At 35.2% G+C, this 23,880-nt stretch overlaps 1 protein-coding gene across 2 annotated transcripts; it reads left to right on the top strand.

The window, feature by feature from the left end:
• The first annotated feature begins 2,934 nt into the window (after positions 1–2,934).
• On the top strand, positions 2,935–23,591 carry LOC127547013 (uncharacterized). 2 transcript variants are annotated; one of them, XM_051973872.1, is made up of 6 exons: positions 2,935–3,342; positions 5,344–5,473; positions 9,100–9,207; positions 18,377–18,526; positions 21,650–21,730; positions 23,377–23,591. In XM_051973872.1, exons 1-4 carry the CDS (start codon positions 3,060–3,062, stop codon positions 18,522–18,524), a joined length of 669 nt encoding a protein of 222 aa, XP_051829832.1. In that variant the 5' UTR covers positions 2,935–3,059; the 3' UTR covers positions 18,525–18,526; positions 21,650–21,730; positions 23,377–23,591. The 2 variants fall into 2 exon arrangements, 1 of the variants encoding a protein (XP_051829832.1); XR_007950054.1 differs by lacking the exon at positions 5,344–5,473.
• The last annotated feature ends 289 nt before the right edge of the window (positions 23,592–23,880 follow it).

Here is a 23,880-nt window from a genome sequence, read left to right as displayed (position 1 = left end):
TTTAAAACATGGGAATAGATAGCTTTGAGTTCTTCTGAAAACTGCCTGTTCATATCTTTAAACAACTATCACATGGGAATGACTTGTATTTTTTATAAATTTGACTCAGTTGCCTATTTGAGCAATTAGGTCTTTTTTAGACATATTCACCATAAAATTTCCCATCCCTATTCTTGCTTTCTACTTTTCTTTTAATCTTGGCTGTGTTGGTTTTGTTTGTACAAAACCTTTTTTTTTTATTTAATAAAATCAAAATTATTCAATTTATATTTCATAATGCTCTCTTTTATTTAGCCATAAATTCTTCCCTTCTCCATATATCTGACAGGCAAACTATTCCATGAATTATCACTCTTCATGTTTAAATCATGTACATAGTTTGACTTTATCTTGCTATGTGGTATGAGATGTTAGTCTGTACCTTGTTTCTGCTGAACCAGTTTCTAGTTTTCACAACAGTTTTTGTCAAATAGTGAGTTTTTGTCCCTAAAATTTGAATTTTGGGGTTTATCAAACATTAGATTAGTATGGTCATTTACTACTTTTCAGACTGTCTTCTTTAGTTTCAATCTCCCACTGACTTTGTTTTTTTAATTATAAATTTAAAGAGTAAAGAAGAGAATTCCTCTAATATAATATACAAAAGAAAATTCTACATGAAATAATAAACCTTCCTATAACACAAATTGCTTTTAAAAAATACATCATAAGTTCTATATGTTACTTTCAAAGTTATCAGATTATCTGTTCTTTTTCTGATCTTCCTCCTGCTTTCTTCTATGGCTTAAAAATATTTCAATGGTCTTCTTTTCTCCATGTCCACCTCCTCATCCTCGTCCATGTTCCTCCTCCTCCTCCTCCTCCTCCTCCTCCTTCTCCTCCTTCTCCTCCTCCTCCTCCTCCTCCTCTTTCTCCTTCTCTTCTTCTTCTCTTCTTCTTCTTCTTCTTCTTCTTCTTCTTCTTCTTCTTCTTCTTCTTCTTCTTCTTCTTCTCTTCTTCTTCTTCTTCTTCTTCTTCTTCTTCTTCTTCTTCTTCTTCTCCTTTTCCTTCTCCTTTTCCTTCTCCTTCTTCTCTTCTCCTTCTTCTCCTTCTCCTTCTTCTTTTTTCTTCTTCCTTCTTTTCCTTATTCTTTCTAGTCCAACCTCTCCCCAAACCAATTCTTAATTAAAAACTAAGGGAAAAAAAAACTGACAACAAGCAAAACAAACTTGTTCGATAGGCATATACAAAAAAGTATCTATTTTTCTGCATCTTGTGTACATCAACTTCCTGTCAGAAAGGATCTAACATGTTCTTTTTTTCCTAATAAATTTATTTATTTTTAATACACAATGCTTTATGAAATCATGTTGAGAGAGAAAAATCAGAGCAAAAGGAAAAAGCCAAGCTTTAAAAAAACCCAGAAAAAAGAAATTAACGTAGCATATGTTTATTTACTTTCAGTCTCCTTAGTTCTTTTTCTGCATGCAGATGACATTTTATGTCTAAAGTCTATACTGAATCACTGAGAAGAACCAACTCTTTCAAAGTTGATCATTGCACATTCTTGCTCTTGTGTACAATTCATTCCTGGTTCTGCTTCTTTCACATCATTGCTCAACATCAGTTCATGTACTAACATGTTAGTAACATGTTAAATTTATCAGAGTTCTCTAATCTTTGAACATTTTTCACCTTTGTATAAATAGTTCTTCAGGTTTTGCTCACTTAATTCTACATCAATCTCTTCTCTTCTCTCTTTTTCCCTCCCTCCCTCCCTTCCTTCCTTCCTTCCTTCCTTCCTTCCTTCCTTCCTTCCTTCCTTCCTTCCTTCCTTCCTTCCTTCCTTCCTTTTTCTTTCTATTATTTACACCATAATGCTTCACTTTACTCCACAGAAATTCAGGATTTATTGCCTTTGGTTCTTTTTGTCAGGTGTAAGAATTTTTCACTGAAAGGTTATGTAGTTTGTGTTTTGATTAAACAGTGGATAGAGCACCAGCCCTGAAGTCAGGAGGACCTGAGTTCAAATCTGGCCTCAGACACTTAACACTTCCTAGCTGTGTGACCCTGGGCAAGTCACTTAACCCCAATTGCCTCAGCAAAAAAAAAAAAAAAAGATTAAAGAAAGCATTCACTGCATACTCAATCAGGGAAAGAAGAAATGAGTATAATATCTTAACTTGTCAAAATGGTGAGATCTTTCTAACTGTTTTTGGTAGCTGAGCAGTGGGAGGTAAGTAGGGAGAGGATTTCTTTTTGCTTTAGTTCTTTTATCACCTAACCTAATGGAAATGAGTGTTTCTTTGATACTTGATTTAATTAAAGCTTTCTGCTCTGATCAAATGAGAGAACCAAATTAGTCAAGAGGAATCCTGGACTCAAGTTCCAATTCTGGATTGAATATGCTGAATAACTTATTAAAAGTGTCATCTTTTCTATGGGTCTGTCTCCTTCTCCATAAAATTAAGAGAGCTGTATTTCTTTCCATCTCTAAAACCTTAGACTTAAGTGTCAGAAATGGAATTCTGGCTTTGGTTCTTTATAAGTGATGTGACATAGAACAAGTTGCTTCGCTCCTCTAAGCCTTGGTGTTCCCTTCTGTAAAGGGAAAGTGCAGTGTTAGGTGGTTTCTAAGGCCCTTCCAGTTGTGAGCCTATGAACTTATTCCTTAACTTGGTAGATACAACATAGAGTTCTTTTTTTTTGCTGTTGCAGCATGGTTCTCTTCTGTTGTCTGAGCAAAGGAGCACAAATGTCTTCCCTGGGTTTGGTAACTTTCTTTTGGTGAATTAATAAGAGTCATCATTCTCTGACCCCTTTTTACCTACTATTCTTGGTTACTCTTTCCCCCCCACCCCCCAATTAGACTTGGATGATCAAACAATGGCTCCTCCTCCCAGTCCTAAGTAACCAAACCCTGTGAATGCTCTTTACCAATCATGTGACAAGAGCACCATTTGAACCCAGCTTTATTCACAAGAGGGGTTCATTGAAAAGATGGAAATTCAGTGGAGCTGGATTTAATCTAACATCACCAATATGCTTCTATTGACCATCTAACTTTACTCTGAACAACCATGGAAACTCTTGAACATCACCCTTTGTGTGCCTCTCTCATTTCTGCTATGTTTGCCTGGTCCTTCTCCATCCAACTGTCTAGAATGAAGATTCTTCCCCTTTGGGGTCTTATATTCTTCTGCTGCCTACTCACCATGACTCTAGCCCAACATTATGAAAATGTCCCAAGTAACCTGCAAGCAAATAAGCTACAGCTGGGCTATTATTGGAAGAACAAGTCTGGTAAAGCAGAAAAAGTCCAAGACCTGGATTGTAATTCTACCTCGGAGGCTTATTCCTTGTGTGAGCATGAACAAATCACTCCACTTCTCTGGAATTCAGTTTCCTTATCTGTAAAATGAAGGAGTTGGACTAGATGGTTTTGGAAGTCCCTTTTGGACCTAGATCTATGATCTATGGTTGGACTAGATGGTTTTGAAGGTCCCTTCTGGACCTAGATCTATGATCTATGGTTTTACCTGTTTTGTTATCTTGGCTCCATCTAGGCCCAGACTATCAGAGAGTCCTTTGGCCCACGTATCTTTTGTAACATTCCATTCCATTTCTGAGCTTCAAATTTTACCTACCAAATAGGACTTACCCAAAGTCCCTTCCTTTTCCAGATTTTATATGCTCCCTTGTCCTCACCAACCATCACCAACTCACAGAGCTCCAGGGCCTCCTAGATTTTCCCAAACTCTACCCTTGATGATTGCCAAAGCTATTTAGTTAGGAAACATGGCAGGATGGAAAAAACACTGGACTTGGACTCAGAGACATTAGGTTCACATCCCTAATGTAATCATAGGCACGTCATTAATTTTCTGAACTTCAATTTCTCCTGCTTTAAAAGGAGATGATTGGACAGGCTTTACCACTAAGGTCCTTTCCAGTTCTGAATCTTTGATTATATAACATTGTAAATCCCTATTTTCCTCTAAGTATCATTCTCAAAGTTAACCTTCTTTTTCTTAGCATTAGATTTTCATTTTGACATTTATTAAGCACATACTCTGCATTCTTCTGTTCTGTGTGGGTGGGGGATAGGATAGGGAATCTTAAAGTTGTACTAATAAGATAAGGTTGCTGCTGTTCTTATGGAAATTCTCTCTAGTTCAAGACCCCCACATATTCAGTAATGTTAAGTAAGTCAATCAATCAACAAGCATTTGCTCTATGCTAGGTACTGAACTAAACATGCTGCAGTTACAAATATTAACAAAAATAAAGATAATCCCTATCTTCAAGGAGCTTATATTCTAATGAGGAAGAGCAAACAACAGGACAGAATATGATGAACACTGTTGTAAACAAAGAATAAAAGCAAAGATTGTGTCTCACTAAGCTGAATAGAGAGTGTTATAAGGAAGAAGTAAGGTTTTGGCTGGAGATGAGGTTTTTCTTGTTGTTCAGTTTTGTTTTGTTTTGTTTTGTTTTTCATTCATGTCAGACTCTTCGTGGCTTCATTTGGGGTTTTCCTGGCAAAGATACTGGAGTTTTTGCCATTTCCTTCTCCAGTTCATTTACAGATGGCAAATAGATAAAATAGTAGGGCATTTATGAAATGACATCAGGGAATTTCAATAACAGTGAATCCCCTAGTTGGTGATATCCAGATTCTCCTCAGATTTCACATAGTAATTAGCTTTCTCTCAAGTATGCCTGAGAAATATGGGCTGAGGGTTCCAGTAATAATAATTAATAACTACCAGCATTTATATAATGTTTTAAGGTTTGCAAAGCATGTTATGGATGTTTATCTTACTTAATACAATCCTATGAGATAAAAAACTTTTCCTATCACCATTTTATAGGAGAGGAAGCTGAGACTAATAGAACTGGTTATTTGCTTCAGTAGCATGTAGCTAGTAGATTGTCTGAGGCAGGATTTTTAAACTCAGGCATTTAAACTTCCGGCTTAGTTTATAGTCTGAATCACTTGGTTGGTGTACTTGGCCACGTTCTATGCATACACACCTGGGCCTGCACTGCTGTTATTCACTTAATCTGTAACATTTTGTGTTTTCTAATTGTCTGTGTTTGTGTCATCCCTGTACTTGATTGGAAGCTCCAAGAGGGCAGGAACCATGTGTTATCTAAACTCAATACCCCAGTGGGAATTGCCATGCTCTGCACTCAGTAGACACCTCATGGTTGAACAGTTTTTATAATTTCTATGCACTCAGCCTGTATCCTTGACTGTGAAATCTAAGTCTAGAGAAAGAATTATGGCTGTGTTGAGAATGATCCTGGACAGCTACAAATTAAACCAGACACTTAGATGTTATGTGACCATTCTTCCAGGTTTATACAAATTTATGGAACAGAGTATCATCAGTGCCCTCTTTGATGCTTCAAAGACTGTAGAAACACCAAATACTGCTATTGGGAAGCTGATGCAGAGAGCAGAATCAAAACTCCAGCAATTTCTTGAGTGAGTTACCAGTTATGTTGTTATCTTCAAATGTAGGTAATGGCCCCAGTCAGACCTAGGTAGAGAATTCTATAACAAGTTCAGAGAATACTTATGTATTGAGCTCCTAAAGTGCTGTTGTAGTCAATGGAGAAAGAAATATTACACAAGTGAAATTATCTTTTCTTTCAAAGAGTTTATTCATGTGTGAGTCTTTTTGATCCCATTTGGTGTTCCCTGGCAAAGATTCTGGAATGGTTTCCCATTTCCTTCTCCAGCTCATTTTATGGATAAGGAACTGAGGCTAATAGAATTAAGTGACTATCCCAAGATCACAAGCTAGCAAATGTCTGAAGCCAGATATGAATTTAGGAATTTGAGTTTTCCTGATTCCAGGCCCAGTACTCTATCCATTTGTCACCTGGCTGCCTCTCAAGGAGCTTACATTCCATTAATTCAGAATATAGAAGAGGGGCAGAGGAATTCAGAACTAGAATAACAAACATTTCTTTTTATATAATAATAGCTTTTTAATTTTCAAAATACATGCAAAAATAGTTTTCAGCATTTACCTTTGCAAAACCTTGTGTTCCAAATTTTCTCCCTCCCTTCCTCCCACCCCCTAGACAACAAGTAATCCAATATAGGTTTAAAATGTGCAATTCTTCTAAACATATTTCCACATTTATCAAGATGCACAAGAAAAATCAGTTTAAAAAGGGAAAATGAGAAAGAAAAAAACAAGCAAACCACTACTACAACAACAAAGGTGAAAATACTATGTTGCAATCCATATTCAATCTTAATAATTCTCTCTCTGGGTGCGGATGGCTTTATCCATTACACGTCTATTGGAATTGGCCTGAATCATCTCATTGTTGCAAAGAGCCAAGTCCATCACAGTTGATCATCACTTCTTGCTGTGTTTCTCTTAGTTATATTCACTTCACTCAGCATCAGTTCATGCAAGTCTCTCAAGGCCTTTCTGAAATCATCCTGCTGATCATTTTTTTACAAAACAATGATATTCCATTACATTCGTATACCATAACTTATTCAGCCATTCTCCAAATGATAGGCATTCACTCAGTTTCCAATTCCTTGCCACTATAAAAAGACCTGTTATATTTTTGCATATGTAGGTCCTTTTGCATTTTTTACAATCTCTTTGAGATATAGACTCAGTAGAGACATTGCTGGATCAAAGAGTATGCATAGTTTGATAGCATAGTTCCAAATTGCTCTCCAGAATGGTTGGATCAGGTCACAACTCCATCAATAATGTATTAGTATCCTAGTTTTCCCACATCCCCTCCAATATTTATCATCATCTTTTTCTGTCATCTTAGTCAATCTGAGAAGTGTGTAGTGCTTTAGAGTTGTTTTAATTTGTATTTCTCCAATCAATAGTGATTTAGAGCATATTTTCATATGATGAAAAATGATTTTAATTTCTTCATCTGAAAATTGTTTGTTCATATCCTTTGATCATTTATCAATTGGAAAATAGCTTATATTCTTGTACATTTTAGACAATTATCTATATATTTTCGAAATGAGGTCTTTATCAGAAACCTTGAATGTAATTTTTTTCCAGTTTTCTGCTTCCCTTCTAATCTTGGCTGCATTGGTTTTGTTTGTACAAAACCTTTTAAATTTATATAATAAAAATAATCCAGTTTGCATTTCATAATGTCCTCTAGATCTTCGTCTATAAATTCCTTCCTTTTCTATAGATTTGAGCAGCAGACTTGTTCTCCTAATTTGCTTTAGTATCAGCTTTTATGTTTAAATCATGAATCCAATTCAACCTTATCTTGGTGTAGGGTGTTGATCAATGCCTAGTTTCTGCCATATTATTTTTCAATTTTCCCAGAAATTTTTGTCAGATAGTGAGTTCTTAACTCAGAAGCTGGAGTCTTGGGGTTTATCAAACACTACAGTACTATAGTCATTAACTACTGTGTCTTATGAACCTAACCTATTCCACTGATCAACTACTCTATTTTTTAGCTAGTACTAAATGGTTTTGATGTGTACTGCTGCACAATATAGTTTTAAGTCTGGTATAGCTAAGCCAATTTAATTTGCTTTCTTTTTATTTCATTAATTCCCTTGAAATGCTTGATCTTTTGTTCTTCCAGATGAATTTTGTTATTTTTTTCTAGCTCTATAAAGTAATTTCTTGGCAGTTTGTTTGGTATGGCATTGAATAAGTAGATTAATTTAGGTATAATTGTCATTTTGTATATTAGCTTAGACTACCCATGAACACACAATATTCTTCCAGTTATGTAGATCTAATTTTATTTGTGTAAAAAGTGTTTTGTAGTTGTGTTCATATGGTTCTGGGATTTGTCTTGGCAGGTAGATTTCCAAATATCTTATATTATCTAGTTATTTTAAGTGAAATTTCTCTTTCTAAGTCCTGCTACTGGACTTTGTTGGTAAGATATAGAAATGTTGATGATTTATGTGGATTTATTTTATATCCTGAAACTTTACTAGAGTTGTTAATTATTTCTAGTAGGTTTTTAGTTGATTTTCTATGATTCTCTAAATATATCATCATATCATCTGCAAAGAGTGACAATTTTGTTTCCTCATTATCTATTCTAATTCCTTCATTTTCCTTTTCTTATTGCTAAAGCTAATATTTCTAATGCAATATTGAATAGTTATGGGTGATACTGACCCCCTGATCTTTTTTGTTTCACCCCCGATCTTATTTGGAATGCTTCTAGTTTATATCCATTGCATATGATGCTTGATGATGGTTTTAGAATAAAGTTATGATATATGAATGTAATGGAATATTATTGTTCTGTAAGAAACAATCAGCAAGATGATTTCAGAAAGACCTTGAATGAAATGATGCTATATAAAGTGAGTAGAACTAAGAGAATGCTGGAATAGCATCAACAAGATTATGTAATGATCAATTGTGCTGAACTTGTGATGGAGAGAGTCATCAGAAAGGACCGAATATGGATCACAATATACTATTTTTTACCTTTGTTGTTTTTGTTATTGGTTTGATTATTTTTTCACTTTTCCCCTCTTGATCTGATTTTTCTTGTGTAGCATGATAAATGTGTGAATATATTTAGAAGAATTGCACATGTTTAACCTGTGTTGGAGTGCTTATTGTTTGGGGAGAGGGGAGGTAAGAAGAGAGAGAGAAAAATTTGCAACACAAGATTTTGGAAGGGTGAATGTTGAAAACTCTCTTTGCATATATTTTGAAGATAAAAAGTCATTATTAAAAAATTTAAAAATTATATGCTCACCAGCCACTTTATCAAGTAATTCAGCGAAATGGATAAGAAAACATTCCTCTTCTAGTTTGAACAAACAATATATCTCATTTATGTTGCAAAAAACCTTTTTATAGATCTTTATATAAGGAATAAATTACAAATTCACTTAAACATATTACTTAATTAAATGAAGATTTATGTAATCATGCATTTTCTTAAGCAACATATACTAATAGAAAGGTTATTATCATATGATTGGGAAATCCTGATAATAATTTAATTGACAAAAATACCAACTGGCACACAATTTTGCCAGGCCTTGCTTATGTGACTTAAAAATTAATATCTTCCATGAGCTGATTCTCCTCCTTGTGGTTTCTCTTACAGGCTTAATATTACCAATGGCAAGCTTTTCCACATTAGAATTCAGACAGTTAAGAAGGAACCTCGCCTCTCTTCAAAAATCCTGGTCAAATTCAACATGGAATTCAAAGTGTGAGTATAGAAAAAGGGAGAGAATATGGTCCTGAGACCACTTGACAACCTTCCTCCTTTATAAGTTTCTAGCACAGCCAAAGGCTCCTGTGCCTCTTGAGTGAGAAGTGATATATGTACCACACTAGTTCATCTCCAACAAGTTTGAAAGCAATCTCTCACTTCTTATTATAAACCACTCATCAGTCAGATATGTAATTTCTGCCTTTTAGGAGTATGTACTTTATTGAAGAATATAATACGAATGCAAAGAAGTAATTATATGTTAGCTTTGGCAATAAGAGAAGAAAAAAGAATTAGAGGTAGGTCATGAGGAAAACAAATTATTACTCTTTGCAGATGATATGATAGTATACTTAGAGAACTCTTGAGAATCAACTAAAAAGCTACTAGAAACAATTCACAACTTTAGCAAAATTGAGGGATACAAAATACATCCACATAAATCATCAGCATTTTTATATATTACCAACAAAGTCCAGTAGAAAGAGATACAAAAAGAAATTCCATTTAAAATAACAAACACAACTACAAAACACTTTCCACACAAATAAAGTCAGATCTAATCAGTTGGAAAAATATCAAGTGCTCATGAGTAGGCTAAGCAAATATAATAAAAATGACAATACCACCTAAATTAATCTACTTATTTAGTATTAATCTACTTAATCTACCAATCAAATTCCCAAGAAATTATTTTACAAATCTAGAAAAAATAGTAACAAAGTTCATCTGGAAGAACAAAAGGTCAAGAATTTCAAAGAAATTAATGAAAAAAAAATGCTACTGAAGGTGGCCTAGCTTTATTGTAAAGTAGCAGTCATCAAAATCATTTGGTTATGGCTAAGAAATAGAGTAATCGATCAATGCAATAGGTTAGGATCACAGGACAAAATAGGCAATAAATTATAGCAATCTAGTGTTTGACAAACCCAAAGATCCCAGATTTTGGGATAAGAAATTACTATTTGATAAAAACTGCTGGGAAAATTGGAAACTAGCAGGGAAGAAACTAGGGCTTGATCCACATCTAACATCTATACCAACATAAGATCTCAATGGGTTCATGATTTAGTCATAAAGAGTGATATTATAAGTAAATTAGAAGAACATAGGATAGTTTACTTCTCAGATCCATGGGAAAGAAGGAATTTTTGTCCAAAGAAGAACTGGAACTCATAATTGAATACCAGATAGATAATTCTGATTATATTAAGTTAAAAGGTTTTTATACAAGCAAAACTAATGTAGACAAGATCAGAAGGGAAGCAATAAATTGGGAAATCATTTTTTACATTTAAGGGTTCTAATAAAGACCTTATTTCTAAAATATATAAAGAAGTGATTCAGATTTATAAGAATTCAAGCCATTCGTCAATTGATAAATGGTCAATAGATATGGACAATTTTCAGATGAAGAAATTAAAACTATTTCTAATCATATGAGAAGGTGCTCTAAATCACTTTTGATCAGAGAAATGCAAATTAAGACAACTCTGAGATACCACTACACACCTCTCAGCTTGGCTAAGATGACAGGAAAAGATAAACATAAATGTTGGGGGGCATGTGAGAAAACAGGGACATTGATAACATTGTTGGAGAGCTGTGAACAGATCCGGTCATTCTGGAGAGCAGTTTAGAACTATGCTCAAAGGGCTATCAAATTGTGCATACCCTTTGACCCAGAAGTGTTTCTAGTGGGCCTATATCCCAAAGAGATCTTAAAGGAGGGAAAGGGACTCATATATACAAAAATGTTTGTGGCAGTCCTTTTTGTAGTGGCAAGAAATTGGAAACTGAGTGGATGCCCAAGTGTTGGAGAATGGCTGAATAAGTTATGGTATACGAATGTTATGGAATATTATTATTATATAAGAAATGATCAGCAGGATGATTTTAGAAAGGCTTGGAGAGACTTACATGAACTGATGCTAAGTGAAATGAGCAGAACCAGGAGATCATTGTACATAGCAACATCAGCAATGTAAAACAATCAATTATGATGAATGTGACTCTTTCCAACAATAGATGATTGATGCCAGTTTCAATGATCTTGTGATGAAGAGAGTCATCTGCACCCAGAGAGAGGATTGTAAGAACTGAATGTGGATCACAACATAACATTTTCACTCTTTTTGTTGTTGTTTGCTTGCATTTTGTTTTCTTTCTCATTTACTTTTTTTTTTTGATCTGATTTTTTTGTGCAGCAAGAAAATTGTATAAATATTTTTATACATATTGGATTTAACATATATTTAATATGTTTAAGATATATTGTATTGTTTGCCATGTAGGGGAGTTGTGGGGAGAAGGAGGAGAAAATGTAAACACAAAGCTATACAACCATCAATATTGTCAAATTATCCATGCATATGTTTTGAAAATAAAAAGCTTAAAAAAAGAAGCAATTATAAAATTATGTGAGGAAGAAGAAAACATTGACTATTAGAGAAAATAGGGAAGATCTCAAGAGGAAGCAGCTGTTATGGGTCTTGAAGAAGAAAGTATCAGACTTTAAAGAAGCACACTTTAAGGACTATAGGAACTACAGGAAAAGATTAAGTGAATTTGAGGGAAGAGATGGAATATTGAGTCTGAGGAAAGCCAGCAGCCCAATATGGTGGGAATCTAGAGAGTGCATTAAAGGGAGGAGCAATAAAAATTAATTTTTAAAAGTACATTTGAAGCAGGAGATGGAAGATCTTAAATCAAAGCTCAAGAATTTTATATTATATTTTAGAGTTATTAAGTTATGGTTATATTCAGTTAGTCCTTGAAGGTTTTTGCATAGGATAATGACTTTGGTTCATAGGATTTAAGTATGACAGGATCTTTAGAAATCACTTAGTCCCATTTCCTTCATTTTATAGATGTAGAATCAGGAAAGAAAAGTCTCAGAGACAATAAGAAAGTTGAGGCAGGATTTGAACCCACCTTTGTCTCCAAATCTTGTATTCTTTTCTACTAATAATTTCTGCATGTGAATTTAGCATTTCCCTGTACAATTTATTCTTCTCAACTACATCCTGCTGTCTTGGAAAAAACACTTGTCTCAGAGGCAGAAAATCATGGTTCAGGTCCTGACTATGATAAAAAAAACTTTAAGGGAGGATTCTGGGAAGATGGTGGAGTAGGTTGGTAAAGTTCAAGGTCTCTAGATTTCCTGCACAAACAGAACAAATTTGTTTCTCAGGGAGAACATAGACTGGTGAAAAATCTAGAAGACTTGGGGGGAAAGGGATTCTCCTAGGACAATCCAAAAGATTCAAACAAGATCCCAGGCTAGGCATTAGCCATTGTGAAGTGCAAATACCTACAGGTTAGCTCCGTAGAAACACCAAGGTCAGGGGCAGGGGGGGGGGGGGTAAAGGGGAGGGGGAGTACTCAAGCCAATCTGTCTTTGGCTTGAGCATCAGAGAAACCACAGGAATTTTGACCTCTCAGCATGTCTGGGAAGACTGAGTGAACCTCAGATGATTGGGAATGCCAACCCTAGCTGTGGTACAGAGATGTTCTTTGGTGGGAAGGAACCAGCACATCAGGAATGCAGAGGCAGTGGGAAAGGGATGCTGCTGGTTGTGGGAACTTGCAGGAGGATGGAGTTCTTGGTTTGGGTTTCCAGCTCAGAGAGAGATCTGAAGTGAAGCTAGAGGCACTATAACCCCACCCCACATTTAGAGATGCTAATGCTTCTCATTTAAAAAAACAAACCAGAAAAGAAGGAAGAAATCAATCATTGAAACTTACTGTATAAATAGGGAAGATTGGGGTTCATTTTTAGAGGGGGACACTGAAGACAAAAAAGGCTTCTTTTATTCCAGAAGTAATGTTAAATGGCTCCCTGCCCAGAGAGAATTTATAGAAAAATTCAAAAAAAGAATTTAAAGATCAAATAAGAGGCATTGAGAAACCCTCCCCCCCCCAATCCATGAAAAATGATTATGAAAAAAAAGTTAACCAACTAGAAAAGGAGATACAGAGTCTAAAAGACAAAAATAACTCTTTGAAAATTAAAGCGGGAGCCAGTGAAGTTGTAAGAGACCAAGAAATAATAAAACAGATCATGAAGAAAGAAAAAAATAAAACAGAATGTGAAACATATTATATGAAAAACAACAGCTCTGGAGAACAGATCAAGAAGAGAAAATATAAGAATAATTGAAAACTATCCTAAAAGAGTTATTAGTTCACCTCTACCAAAAAAAGAACCATGATAAATAATAATCCAAGAAAATTGTTCAAAATGATAGAGGGGAAAGTAGAAATAGAAAAAAAATAGAAAAAATGCACCAATCAAAGAAATCATTTGTGAAAAATACACAGAAATATTATTACCAAATTTTGAAATTCCCAAATCAAAGAGAAAATTCTGCAAGAAACAAGAAAAAACAATTCAAATCTGATGAAGCTATAATTAGAATAGGACAGGAATTATCAGTAACTATAACAAAAGACCTCATGTCCTGGAATTATATATACTAACAATCAAAAGACCTAGGCCTGTAGCCAAAAAATTTTATATCCAACAAAATTATCCATAATATTGAATGAAAAAAATGGACATTTAATGAAATTGCAAATTTTCAAGACTTTCAAACAAATCCAAACATAGTAGAAATTTTAATTTATAAGAGCCAATATCAAAGATTAATTTCAAAGAACTTAACATGGACAAATTGTTTATATTTTTAAAACATGGCAATGTATACCATATGTTTAAGATGGACCTCAGCAATTGGATAGCTCAAAAGAAAGATTGGGGCAGAGTTGAGTATGATCTGACTCTAAAAAGCAAAACTGTGTAGGAAAAGGTAAAAATAGTAATTATGTTATATAAATGAAGTGCAGAGGAAGAATAGACGCATAGGAATTAGAGGGGAAAGGAGGGCTCATGGTTTTGAAAACCTACATCAGGAATGGTTTAAATAGATAATACTTGTATACCATAAAAGATATAGCATCCTCCAAAATCTATAAAAAAATAAGGGGTGAGAGATGGGTGGGAGAAGAAGACAAGAGAGAGATCAGTGGGAAGGGGGAGATTAAGTAATAGCAAGGAAGAATTAAAATGTAAGAGTTGGCAGGGATAGGAAAGAAGAGCTATACACAAACATTACAATAAGGATCAGAAGTAGCATTTATTAGAAAAAAGTATCATTAATAATCACTGATCTTAGACAAAGTCAAACTGAAAGCTTCAATCAAGAGAGAAATCTACATTATATGTCAGCCATACTAATATTGTTTTAGATGCATGTTTACACATGGATAAATGCATGTGGATATAATATGTTTGAGTATATGCAAATATGTATGCATGTTGCTCTATGTATTTGTGTATCTAGATATATGTATGTGTGTGGGTCTGTGGGTGGGTGTGAACATATATATATATATACACACATATATATATATATGTATGTGTGTATGTATGTGTGTATGTATTATATTTTTACATGTATATGTAAATATATCTGTGCTTAATTATAGCCTGCTTGGGGAGGTGGGGGGATGAGAGGGGAAAAAAGAATAAAGTAAAAAAAGCGCACAGCAGAGAACAAAAGGACAACCTACAAGGAAGCAAAAAAAAAAAAAAAAAGATGGATACTCATGAATACAATTTCTTCTATTTTTATATATCCTTTCTTCAACTGGAAATTTATTTTTATGTACTTTAAATCCTCCCTGATGTTCTTCAGAGTACTTGACAATGTTCTGTTCTGTTTTTTACTTTCCTTTTTTGTCTTTCTTTTTTCTATTTTTTTAAGAAACAGAAAATTAAAAAAAAAAAAACTTTAAAGAAAACTTTTCACCATTCAGTGCTTCAGTTTCCTGATCTCTAAAGCAAAGAGGATAGATTTAATTGTATTTAATATCTCTTCCAGCTTTAAAAATCCTATCATATTTAAGTGACAGAAAGGGGAAACAAAACTACCAAAGGGAAGGTGGGTACTGCTAAGGATAAATATCACCTGGGTTGCCAGTCTAGTATCAGAGAAGTTAATGGAACATTCAATAGAGGTGGTCTCTTGAGTTAACTCACTGTTTAAGGACCTGAACCTGAGAGCAAAATTCTTTGATCTGTGATCCACTAGGATAAGATTTTGTTTCTGACTGGAAATCTGTGGTCTTTCGTGAACTTTGCCAAGATCTCCCCAATCCTCTTTGGTGAACTGTTCTTTTTTTCTCCTGTGTTTTCTCATAGCTGCTTCCAGTTCTTTGTGGGTGGTGTGCATTGATAATTACACATTAGTCTTGGCTATTTTTTGTAGTCACAATCCAACTTCTGGTTTAGAGTGTGTAAACTGAGTCTGGAACTTGACCATGCTTCTTGCAAAATGAAACAAAAGGAATGACTTTAGTTAAGTCACTTCCTCCCTATGGGTTTAATTTTCTACTCTTGAAGATGAGGGCAAGAGTTTTGGTCAGATGACTACTATTGCTTTTTGAAGCTTTAAATCTCTGATCCTAAAATAAAATACTATGAATCCTGAATCCTTTTTATCTCAATATAATGGTTGAGAACAACCTATCCCAAGAAGAAAGAGTCCTGAACAGAAGGCACAAGGCTTACAACTATTGACTTACTCTACTACTATAGTTAATCACTTCCTCTTGTTGGGCCTCAGTGTCTCCAGATATAAAATGAGATAACAACCTCTACTTTCTGAGGGTGTGCTTTGAAGGGAAGTATCAATCACCAGAGTATAAATGCTCTGAAAAAAAACATGGGTGGCTGAACCATTGCCAAATATTATTGAAAGGATTTGGAGATGAGAAGATTCAAGGAAGATGGCAGACTAAGTCAGAAAATTCTAATTTTTAAAGATCTCTTCTATAAATAAGACAAAACAGTTTCTTAGAGCAAATGTCAGGTGCATTTATGATTAGGATTAGAACAAGTATAGGGGAAGAACAGTGATGCTCCTGGGACAAGAGAGAAGATCTTAAGATACCAAAATTGTAGTTTGGTCCCTTGGAAGTATAAACACCTCCAGGCTAGCTCAGCTAAAATAGCAAATGGTGAACCCTAGAGTTAGCCAAAGGAAACTCTTGGTTCTCATCACAACAATTTTCACCTCCTGTACAATGTGGGAAGTCTAGTGGACAGCGTGGAGAGTACAGTCTCTTGAATCTGGAAAGATTGGAAATCCAGGTCCAGCTTTACTGCTGAGGGGTGGCCCTGAGAAGGAACCAGCACAGGACTGGTAAGTGCAGAAGTAGTGGGGCAGAAATGCTGATAACTATGGGAACTCAAAGGAGGGCAGAGTTCTTGTTTTTGGGTTATAAGCCAGAGGGAAGAATTGAAGGAGAACCTGAAGCCAAAGGCACCATCCCCCAATCTCAGCACTAGAGGTGATTACACTAACAAGTTCCTATTTAAAAAAAGAGTGAGCAGGCAAAGGAAAAAGAATTCAATCAGAGAAAGTTACTATAGGAATAGAGATCACCAGGGATTCATCTTCAGAGGAGGACACTGAAATAAAATAAATTCCTTCTTTCTCAAAGACTAACATAAAATGATCACTTGTCCAAAAAGAATTCACAAAAGAATTCAAAAAAGGCTTTAAAAATCAAAGAGATTCAGGAAAAATAAAAAAGTACAATCCAAGGAAAGCAAGAAGATTATAAAAAGAGGATCAACCAACTAGAAAAGAAGATCCAGAATTTTAAGGAAAAAAAAATGACTCTGAAAACTAGAATTGGGCAAAGGGAAACCAGCAAAGATGTAAAAAAGAAATTATAAAACAATATAAAGAATGAAAAACAGAAGAGAATGTGAGATATCTCATAAGAAAAACAATAGATTTAGTGAACAGATAAAAAGATAAAACATAATTGGACAACTTGGAAGCTAGACTTAAAAAAAGAATCATGATAGAATACAAGAAATTGTTAAAGAAAATTGTTCTGATGTGTTAGAACAAGAAGGGAAAGTAGAAATAGAAAAAAATCCACCAATTAACACCAAAAGATATTCTATGACAAAAACCTATAGGAACATCACAGCCAAATTCCCAGGTCAAGTAGAAAATATTATGAGAAACAAGAAAAAAAATTTAAATATAGTGGAGCTTCAATTACACTCATACTAGATCTAGCAGTAACTCCATTAAAAGATCTCAAGTCTTGGAATATTATATATCAAAGAGCAAAATAATTGGGGTTGCAGCCAAAAATATCATATCCAGAAAAATTAAGCATAATCCTGAACATAAATGAACATTCAATGAATTGCCATACTTTCAGGATTTTATTGCAAAAAAGACCTGAACTTAATAGAAAATTTGACCTGTAAGATCTAAGTGAAATACAGAGTAAATATCAAAGGCAAATTAAAATGTCCTTCAGTAAGGACATTCTAGTAATTGGGTATAGATTGAAAAAAAACTCAGGAAGGATATAAGAAATAAGAGATAGACACAAATATAGTAATAAAGATCAGGAGTAGAATTTATTTAAAAAAAGAAACAGGAGTAGTAATTATGCTTTAGAAAAAGTTAAAACTAAAATAGATTTAATCAAAAGAGAAAATAGATCAACTACATTATATGTCAGCTATATTAACATTGTTTTAAACTATTTAAAATAACTAGATATTTTATTGCTATGGTATAGGAAATGATGAGTTAGTAGATTTAGAAAAAGAAGGAAAGACTTGGACATATGAAGAAAGAAGCATAGTAAAGTTTGATATAGATATATAAGTATGTATATAAATATATATGTCTATGATTATAAATACCTATGTAAATAGGTATAGGTATGTATATGTTTTTGTAAGCATGTTATTTATCTCAAGTATGTATATACACAATATGTATATAAAATATATTTGTGCTCAATTGTAACCACCTTGGGGAAAAAGGCAAGGGGTATAAAAGAATAAAAATTAAAAATGCACAACAGAGAACAAAGAAAACCTATAAAGAAGCAAAGAAAATATTGGTAGCTCTGAACACATTGTATGTAGTATTATTATATAGGCTTTCTTGAAATGGAAATTTATAGCTTTAAATTTTGAATCCTCTCATGTTCTGCTGTACACATGGGAATGTTTCTTTTGTCTATTTTTGTTTTTAAGTTGGAAATTAATAAATAATGATAATACTAATAAAAAAGGAATAGGGGAAAGTCTCTAATGCTGATGTTTTGTTTCCTTTAGGCCAGTTACTAAACAAATAATCCTGCCACATGTAATCATTGCCATGCCAACTGAAGTCAGAGCGGAAAAAGATGAGAAGAATAAAATCCATCTGGCCCTTGGCTCCTTAATCACTGAGGACAACCATTTAAACAGCACAATCACTTAAATGTGAATGCAAAAACAAACAAACAAACAAACAAACCCCCCCCAAAAATGCACTGTCTTTAGCCTGAACTGGTAGAATGAAATGGAATAAGCATTTATTTACACCTACTATATTCTGGGTATTGTGCTAAGTGACTTACAAATATTATCTCATTTGATCCTCACAAAAACCTTAGGAGGTAGGTGATGTTATTATTCCCATTTAACTGTTGAGAAAACTGAGGCAGGCAGAAGTTCTGTGGTCCAGAGGGTCATCACTAGGAAGAGTCTGAGGGTACATTTGAACTTGTCTTTCTAAATCCAGGCCAAGTACTCTATCCCCTGTACTACTTAGCCACCTCAGAAAAAAATATCCTGAATTTGAGGTCTTGAGACAGTTCTGGGTCCTGGTTCTGACTTTCCCTAGTTGGGTTAATTCTTCTGAGCTTCAGTTCCTTCATTCATGAAATAAGGATATTGTGATGCTATAAGTACTGATCTTGGGACTACCAAAGTGCTTTGTAATATTGAATGTGCTATAGAAAAGGGAGTTCCTGTGAATGTGATTGTTTTTTGAATGGCTACTTGTTCTGTGTTATGGAATTGGTTGTGAGTTTACCGTCTCCCTGGGAAATTCCTGATAAGTTGTTTGTAGTCTTATGAAAAGGCAATGCAGCTGGAGAGGTATACAGATGAAAGTCCTATAGAAGAACAAGTGAAAATATGGAGGATGGAGGGAGATTCATATGAACACAGAAAGATAATGTCTTTTTTTCATTTTCATCCCCAAAAGATCTTTGGAGAAAAATGATCGCGTTTAAATGCAGCTCCACTGTCTGGGATAAAGCTTATACATCTGACAGTGTTTATATGGTTTACTTGTCAAAATCAAGGAAAAGGCAACAAGGATAGTTGGTAGATTGGAGAATTGGTTTCTGATTTTGGCTGTGTTGCTAACATTCCCTCTTTGAACCTCAGTCTCCTCACCTTTACAATGAAAGTATAATCTCTACAATTCTGTCCAGCTTTGGCATTATATTCTGTATTCTAAATTTTCAGGTTTCCATTTTTTTTAACACGTTTACTCCCTTGTTATTAGGTTGTCTTTCAGTAGAGCCTGACTCTTCATGACTCTTCATTTGGTGTTTTCTTGGCGAAGATATTGAAGCAGTTTGCCATTTCCTTCTCAAGCTCATTTTACAGATGAGGAAACTTGAGACAAACAGGGTTAAGTGACTTCCTCAGGATCACATAGCTAGTGTTTGAGGCAACATTTGAAGTCATAAAGAGTCTTCCTGATTCCAATACTTGTCTACCTTTAGTTCAATCACTTAATTAATATTTGTTTCCTTTTGAGTGTTCTGGGAAAAAATATTCTTTTAGTTAAAGATAGCTTTCCTCCTTTCTCTCTCTCAATCTTTTTCTTTCTCTTTCTTTTTCTTTCTTCCTCCCTCCCTCCCTCCCTTCCTCCCTCCCTCCCTCCCTTTCTTTCTTTCTTTCTTTCTTTCTTTCTTTCTTTCTTTCTTTCTTTCTTTCTTCTTCCTTCTTCCTTCCTTCCTTCCTTCCTTCTTCCTTCCTTCTTCCTTTCTCTCTCTTTCATCCTTCCTGCCTCCCTCCCTTTTTTTCTCCCTCTCTCCCTCTTTCTTTCTTCTTTCTTTCTTTCTTTCTTTCTTTTCTTTCTTTCTTTCTTTTTCTTTCTTCTTTCTTTCTTTCTTCCTTCTTCCTTCCTTCCTTCCTTCCTTCCTTCTTCCTTCTTTCTTTTTCTTTCTTCTTCTTTCTTTCTTTCTCTTTCTTTCTTTCTTTTTTTTTCTTCTTTCTTTTTCTTTTTCTTTCTTTTTCTTTCTTTCTTTTTTTTTCTTTCTTTCTTTCTTCCTTCCTTCCTTCCTCCTTCCTCCCTTCCTCCTTTTCTTCATTCCTTCCTTCCTTTCTCTTTCTTTCATCCTTCCTGCCTCCTTTCTTCCCTCTCTCTCTCCCTCCTTCCCTCCTTCTTTCTTTTTTCTTCCTTTCCTTCCTTCCTTTCTCTCTCTTTCATCCTTCCTGCCTCCTTTCTTCCCTCTTTCTCTCCCTCCCTTCCTTCCTTCCTTCCTTCCTTCTTCCTTCCTTCCTTCCTTCCTTCCTTCCTTCCTTCCTTCCTTCCTTTTTCCTTCCTCCCTCCCTCCTTTTCTTTCTTTGTTTCTTTTCTTTCTCTCTCTCTCTCTCTCTCTCTCTCTCTCTCTCTCTCTCTCTCTCTCTCTCTCTCTCTCTCTCTCTCTCTCTCTCTCCCTCCTTTTCCTTCCTTTCTGACAGTAATATTTACTGAGGTTTTTTATCAGGCCCAGCACAGACTATGTCTATCATCTACAGACAAATCCAGATAAACTGGGGGAAAGGGAATGCTCATTGCCAAAAGACTGGCTACCAGCTGATGACTGTTCTTGGTTATAACAACTCATCTAAGAACATGGATGAGAAGGTACTATACTATGGGTTTAGGAGGAGGCATTCACAGAGACTGCCCCTTTGTCAGGAGGACATGGGGAGTATAAAACACATTCTTGGGTTTAAGGAATTTACAAATAAAACATCTGGGACAGACTGTAAGGCCTGAAACACCAAGTCTAAATGAAAGAGACCAGAGAAGGAGGGAAGAGGTGACTGCATTGCAGATTTTGCCGGGTTGGTGTGAAGATCAAATGAGATCTAGCAATAAAGTCAGTGATGGTTTTAGAGGGTAAAGATGGGAATTGAGCTAGATCTTGGAGAATATCCATATTTAGATAATTGAAGAGGATAAGGCATTTTAGGCTTTGTAAACCAAGAGGTTATTTTCTGCATGTTGGGGTACAGGGATCCTGTGAGAAACTTATCTGAAGTAGAAAGTGCAGGTGTGTGTGTGTGTGTGTGTGTGTGTGTGTGTGTGTGGGTGTGCATGCGTGTGTATGTATGTATGTATGTATGTATAAGAGATTCTGAGAGAGAGTTTTATAACTAAGGTGTGACAGATTGCAAAGGACCTTTAATTTAAGACTGGAGAGGTTGATGGGGATCTAGTTAGTAAAAGAAACCATTGTAGGCTCTTCAGCAGGATAGTGACAAGGATAAAAGCAGTTTGGGAGGTGAGGGGGTAATTTTCTGTTTCCACAATTCTTATACTTTTTCTTTTTTTAGTGATATCCAAATGAATTTGGAAAATGGCCCCCATGCATTGAATGGATTCCTGAAGAAATACCAAATAGAATACCAAAAATAGTAAGCATGATTTCTTATTGGTTGCTCAGGGTTTTAGGATGACAGGGCAGCATTCCTCTTCTCTAGAGAATGAGATGGAACTAAAACCTTTTTCCTCACTGAGGTGAGTCTAACACTAGGTGTGTTAGACCATATCAGAAGAGACATTTTTACAGAAGAAACACTTTCCAGAATGCTTCCCTTTAAATTCCATTCCTGGTTCATTTCATTACTTACTATTTGCTTCTTTGAGATTTGCCCTCTGGTCAGCAACGTACTCTGGAACACCAAGTAAACAGTGACATACCAACCAACTGTGACATACAACTTAGTTGGTAAATTTATATAACATGAACCCAGAGAAGACTGAGACATAACCCCATTAATTCCTCTTTTATTTGGGATCTCAGGGCAGTCCAGATTCTGACTGTTTGAAGACTGACGGTCTTAGTGCAGTTCATTAAATAGAATCCAGAAATCCCTGCCATGTTCTCTTTCCTTTAGTAGGTATTGATGATGTAGAATGAATCCAAAAGCTTAGCTTCTAGCCCTTGACTATGTTACTTTGAGTAGGTTCCCTTTTACCTCAAAGACTCAAATGAGATCAGGTCACTAAAAGAGCAATATCACAGTACCTAGGAATCATGAAAACCTGAGTTCCAATCTGGTCTCAGACACTTCTAATTGTGTGATCCTGAGCAAGCCAAGCCTCTTTTGTCTCAGTTTCTCATTTGTCAAATGAGCAGGAGAAGGAAATGGCAAACCACTCCAGTGTCTCTGCCAAGAAAATCTGAAATGGGTCACAAAAAGTCAAACATGACTGAATGACAAGAGTTGAAAGTACTTTGGAAACTGTGTAAAATGCTATGCAAATATGAAGGATTCTTATTGATTTCCATCTTATTTCTACTTCCTTCTGAGGCCAGGTTCTTAACCTCTTTGGAGACAGGCAAAATAAGATCTTTGATTAATTCTGGACCTGGTACAAAATTACAAAGTCACATTTCAACAATGGCAAAGGAGCATTTCACAATAAGTATGTAAATGCTTAGCTAAAGAGTCTTTGAAGTGTAGGAAAACCACAGATAATCAGAGAGAAATCCCAGAAGCAATTAACTTTAAATGCTTTTCCTTGAAGAAAGGGCAGTGTTTGTGGGTTTGATCTCATTTCATCTATTCTGAAAACTCTTTGCTGAAGGGGAACCATTGTATAGAGAAAAGAGCATTTGACATAAAGCTTTGACTTTTTTACCACTGTGAAGTTAGTAATAGTACTTAACTTAGAGCTTTAGTTCCCTCTCCTATAATATGGACTTGCCTGCTTCTTAAAGTTGTTGGGAAGAGAGAACTCTATTAATTGTAAAGGACTCCAGATAAGAGAGCTAATGTCATTTCCTTATTACCCTTAGCACACAGTGAGGTTCTCAGTATTTTCCTGTAATAATGGTTCTTAGCATGTTTGAGGGAATGCTTAGTGATTTTTCAAGATTGTGATTTTTGTCTCCCCCTCGATTCTCAGAATATCACACAAACTATTTAATTAGCAGAACCTGGATTTGAACTCAGATCCTGTGAACTCAGATCAATTCTTCATCAAGATAACGTATTCTTATGGATTGGATCAAATAGACAAGTGTCATAAACTCTGACCATTTTTCTCCATACAGATTCTCCCCCCTGCTCACCATTTCTTCTCTATCTTGGAAGACTTTTCAGATCCCAACCCTTGATTAGCTGCTGATGTCCATAATGATTAGATTGCTGTTGACTGGGAGGAACACACATTTTTTGGGATGTACGTAAAGCTATCATCTTCTCTAGGTTTCAATTGTGTTCTTTTACTGGTGCTCCTCTTACAATAAACCACCCTCTCTGGACCTGATGAAGTAGTCTTGATTCTTTAACTTTTATTCCTAACCTTCGCTGGTTAAGTGCCCTTGAATTGGCAATAGGTGGTAGTGTGGTCATGTGGCTATGAGAATTCATTGCTAACCATTGGGCTCAGAAATACCAGAGAAATGAAAACCCTCAAATGAACATTTTTTGAGAGAATTGTGGTCCTGCCTGAGAATTTCAGACATGGAGAAAGATTCCTGGACATGAAACTTAAATTCTAGTCCTGGCTCCCTTATAATTGGTGACGTTGGGCAAGCCAATCCTCTACCAAGGCA

The sequence above is a fragment of the Antechinus flavipes genome, chromosome 2 (assembly GCF_016432865.1).
Source record: "Antechinus flavipes isolate AdamAnt ecotype Samford, QLD, Australia chromosome 2, AdamAnt_v2, whole genome shotgun sequence".
In the NCBI taxonomy this organism is placed as follows: domain Eukaryota; kingdom Metazoa; phylum Chordata; class Mammalia; order Dasyuromorphia; family Dasyuridae; genus Antechinus; species Antechinus flavipes.
This window is presented reverse-complemented; position numbering and strand designations above follow the sequence as displayed.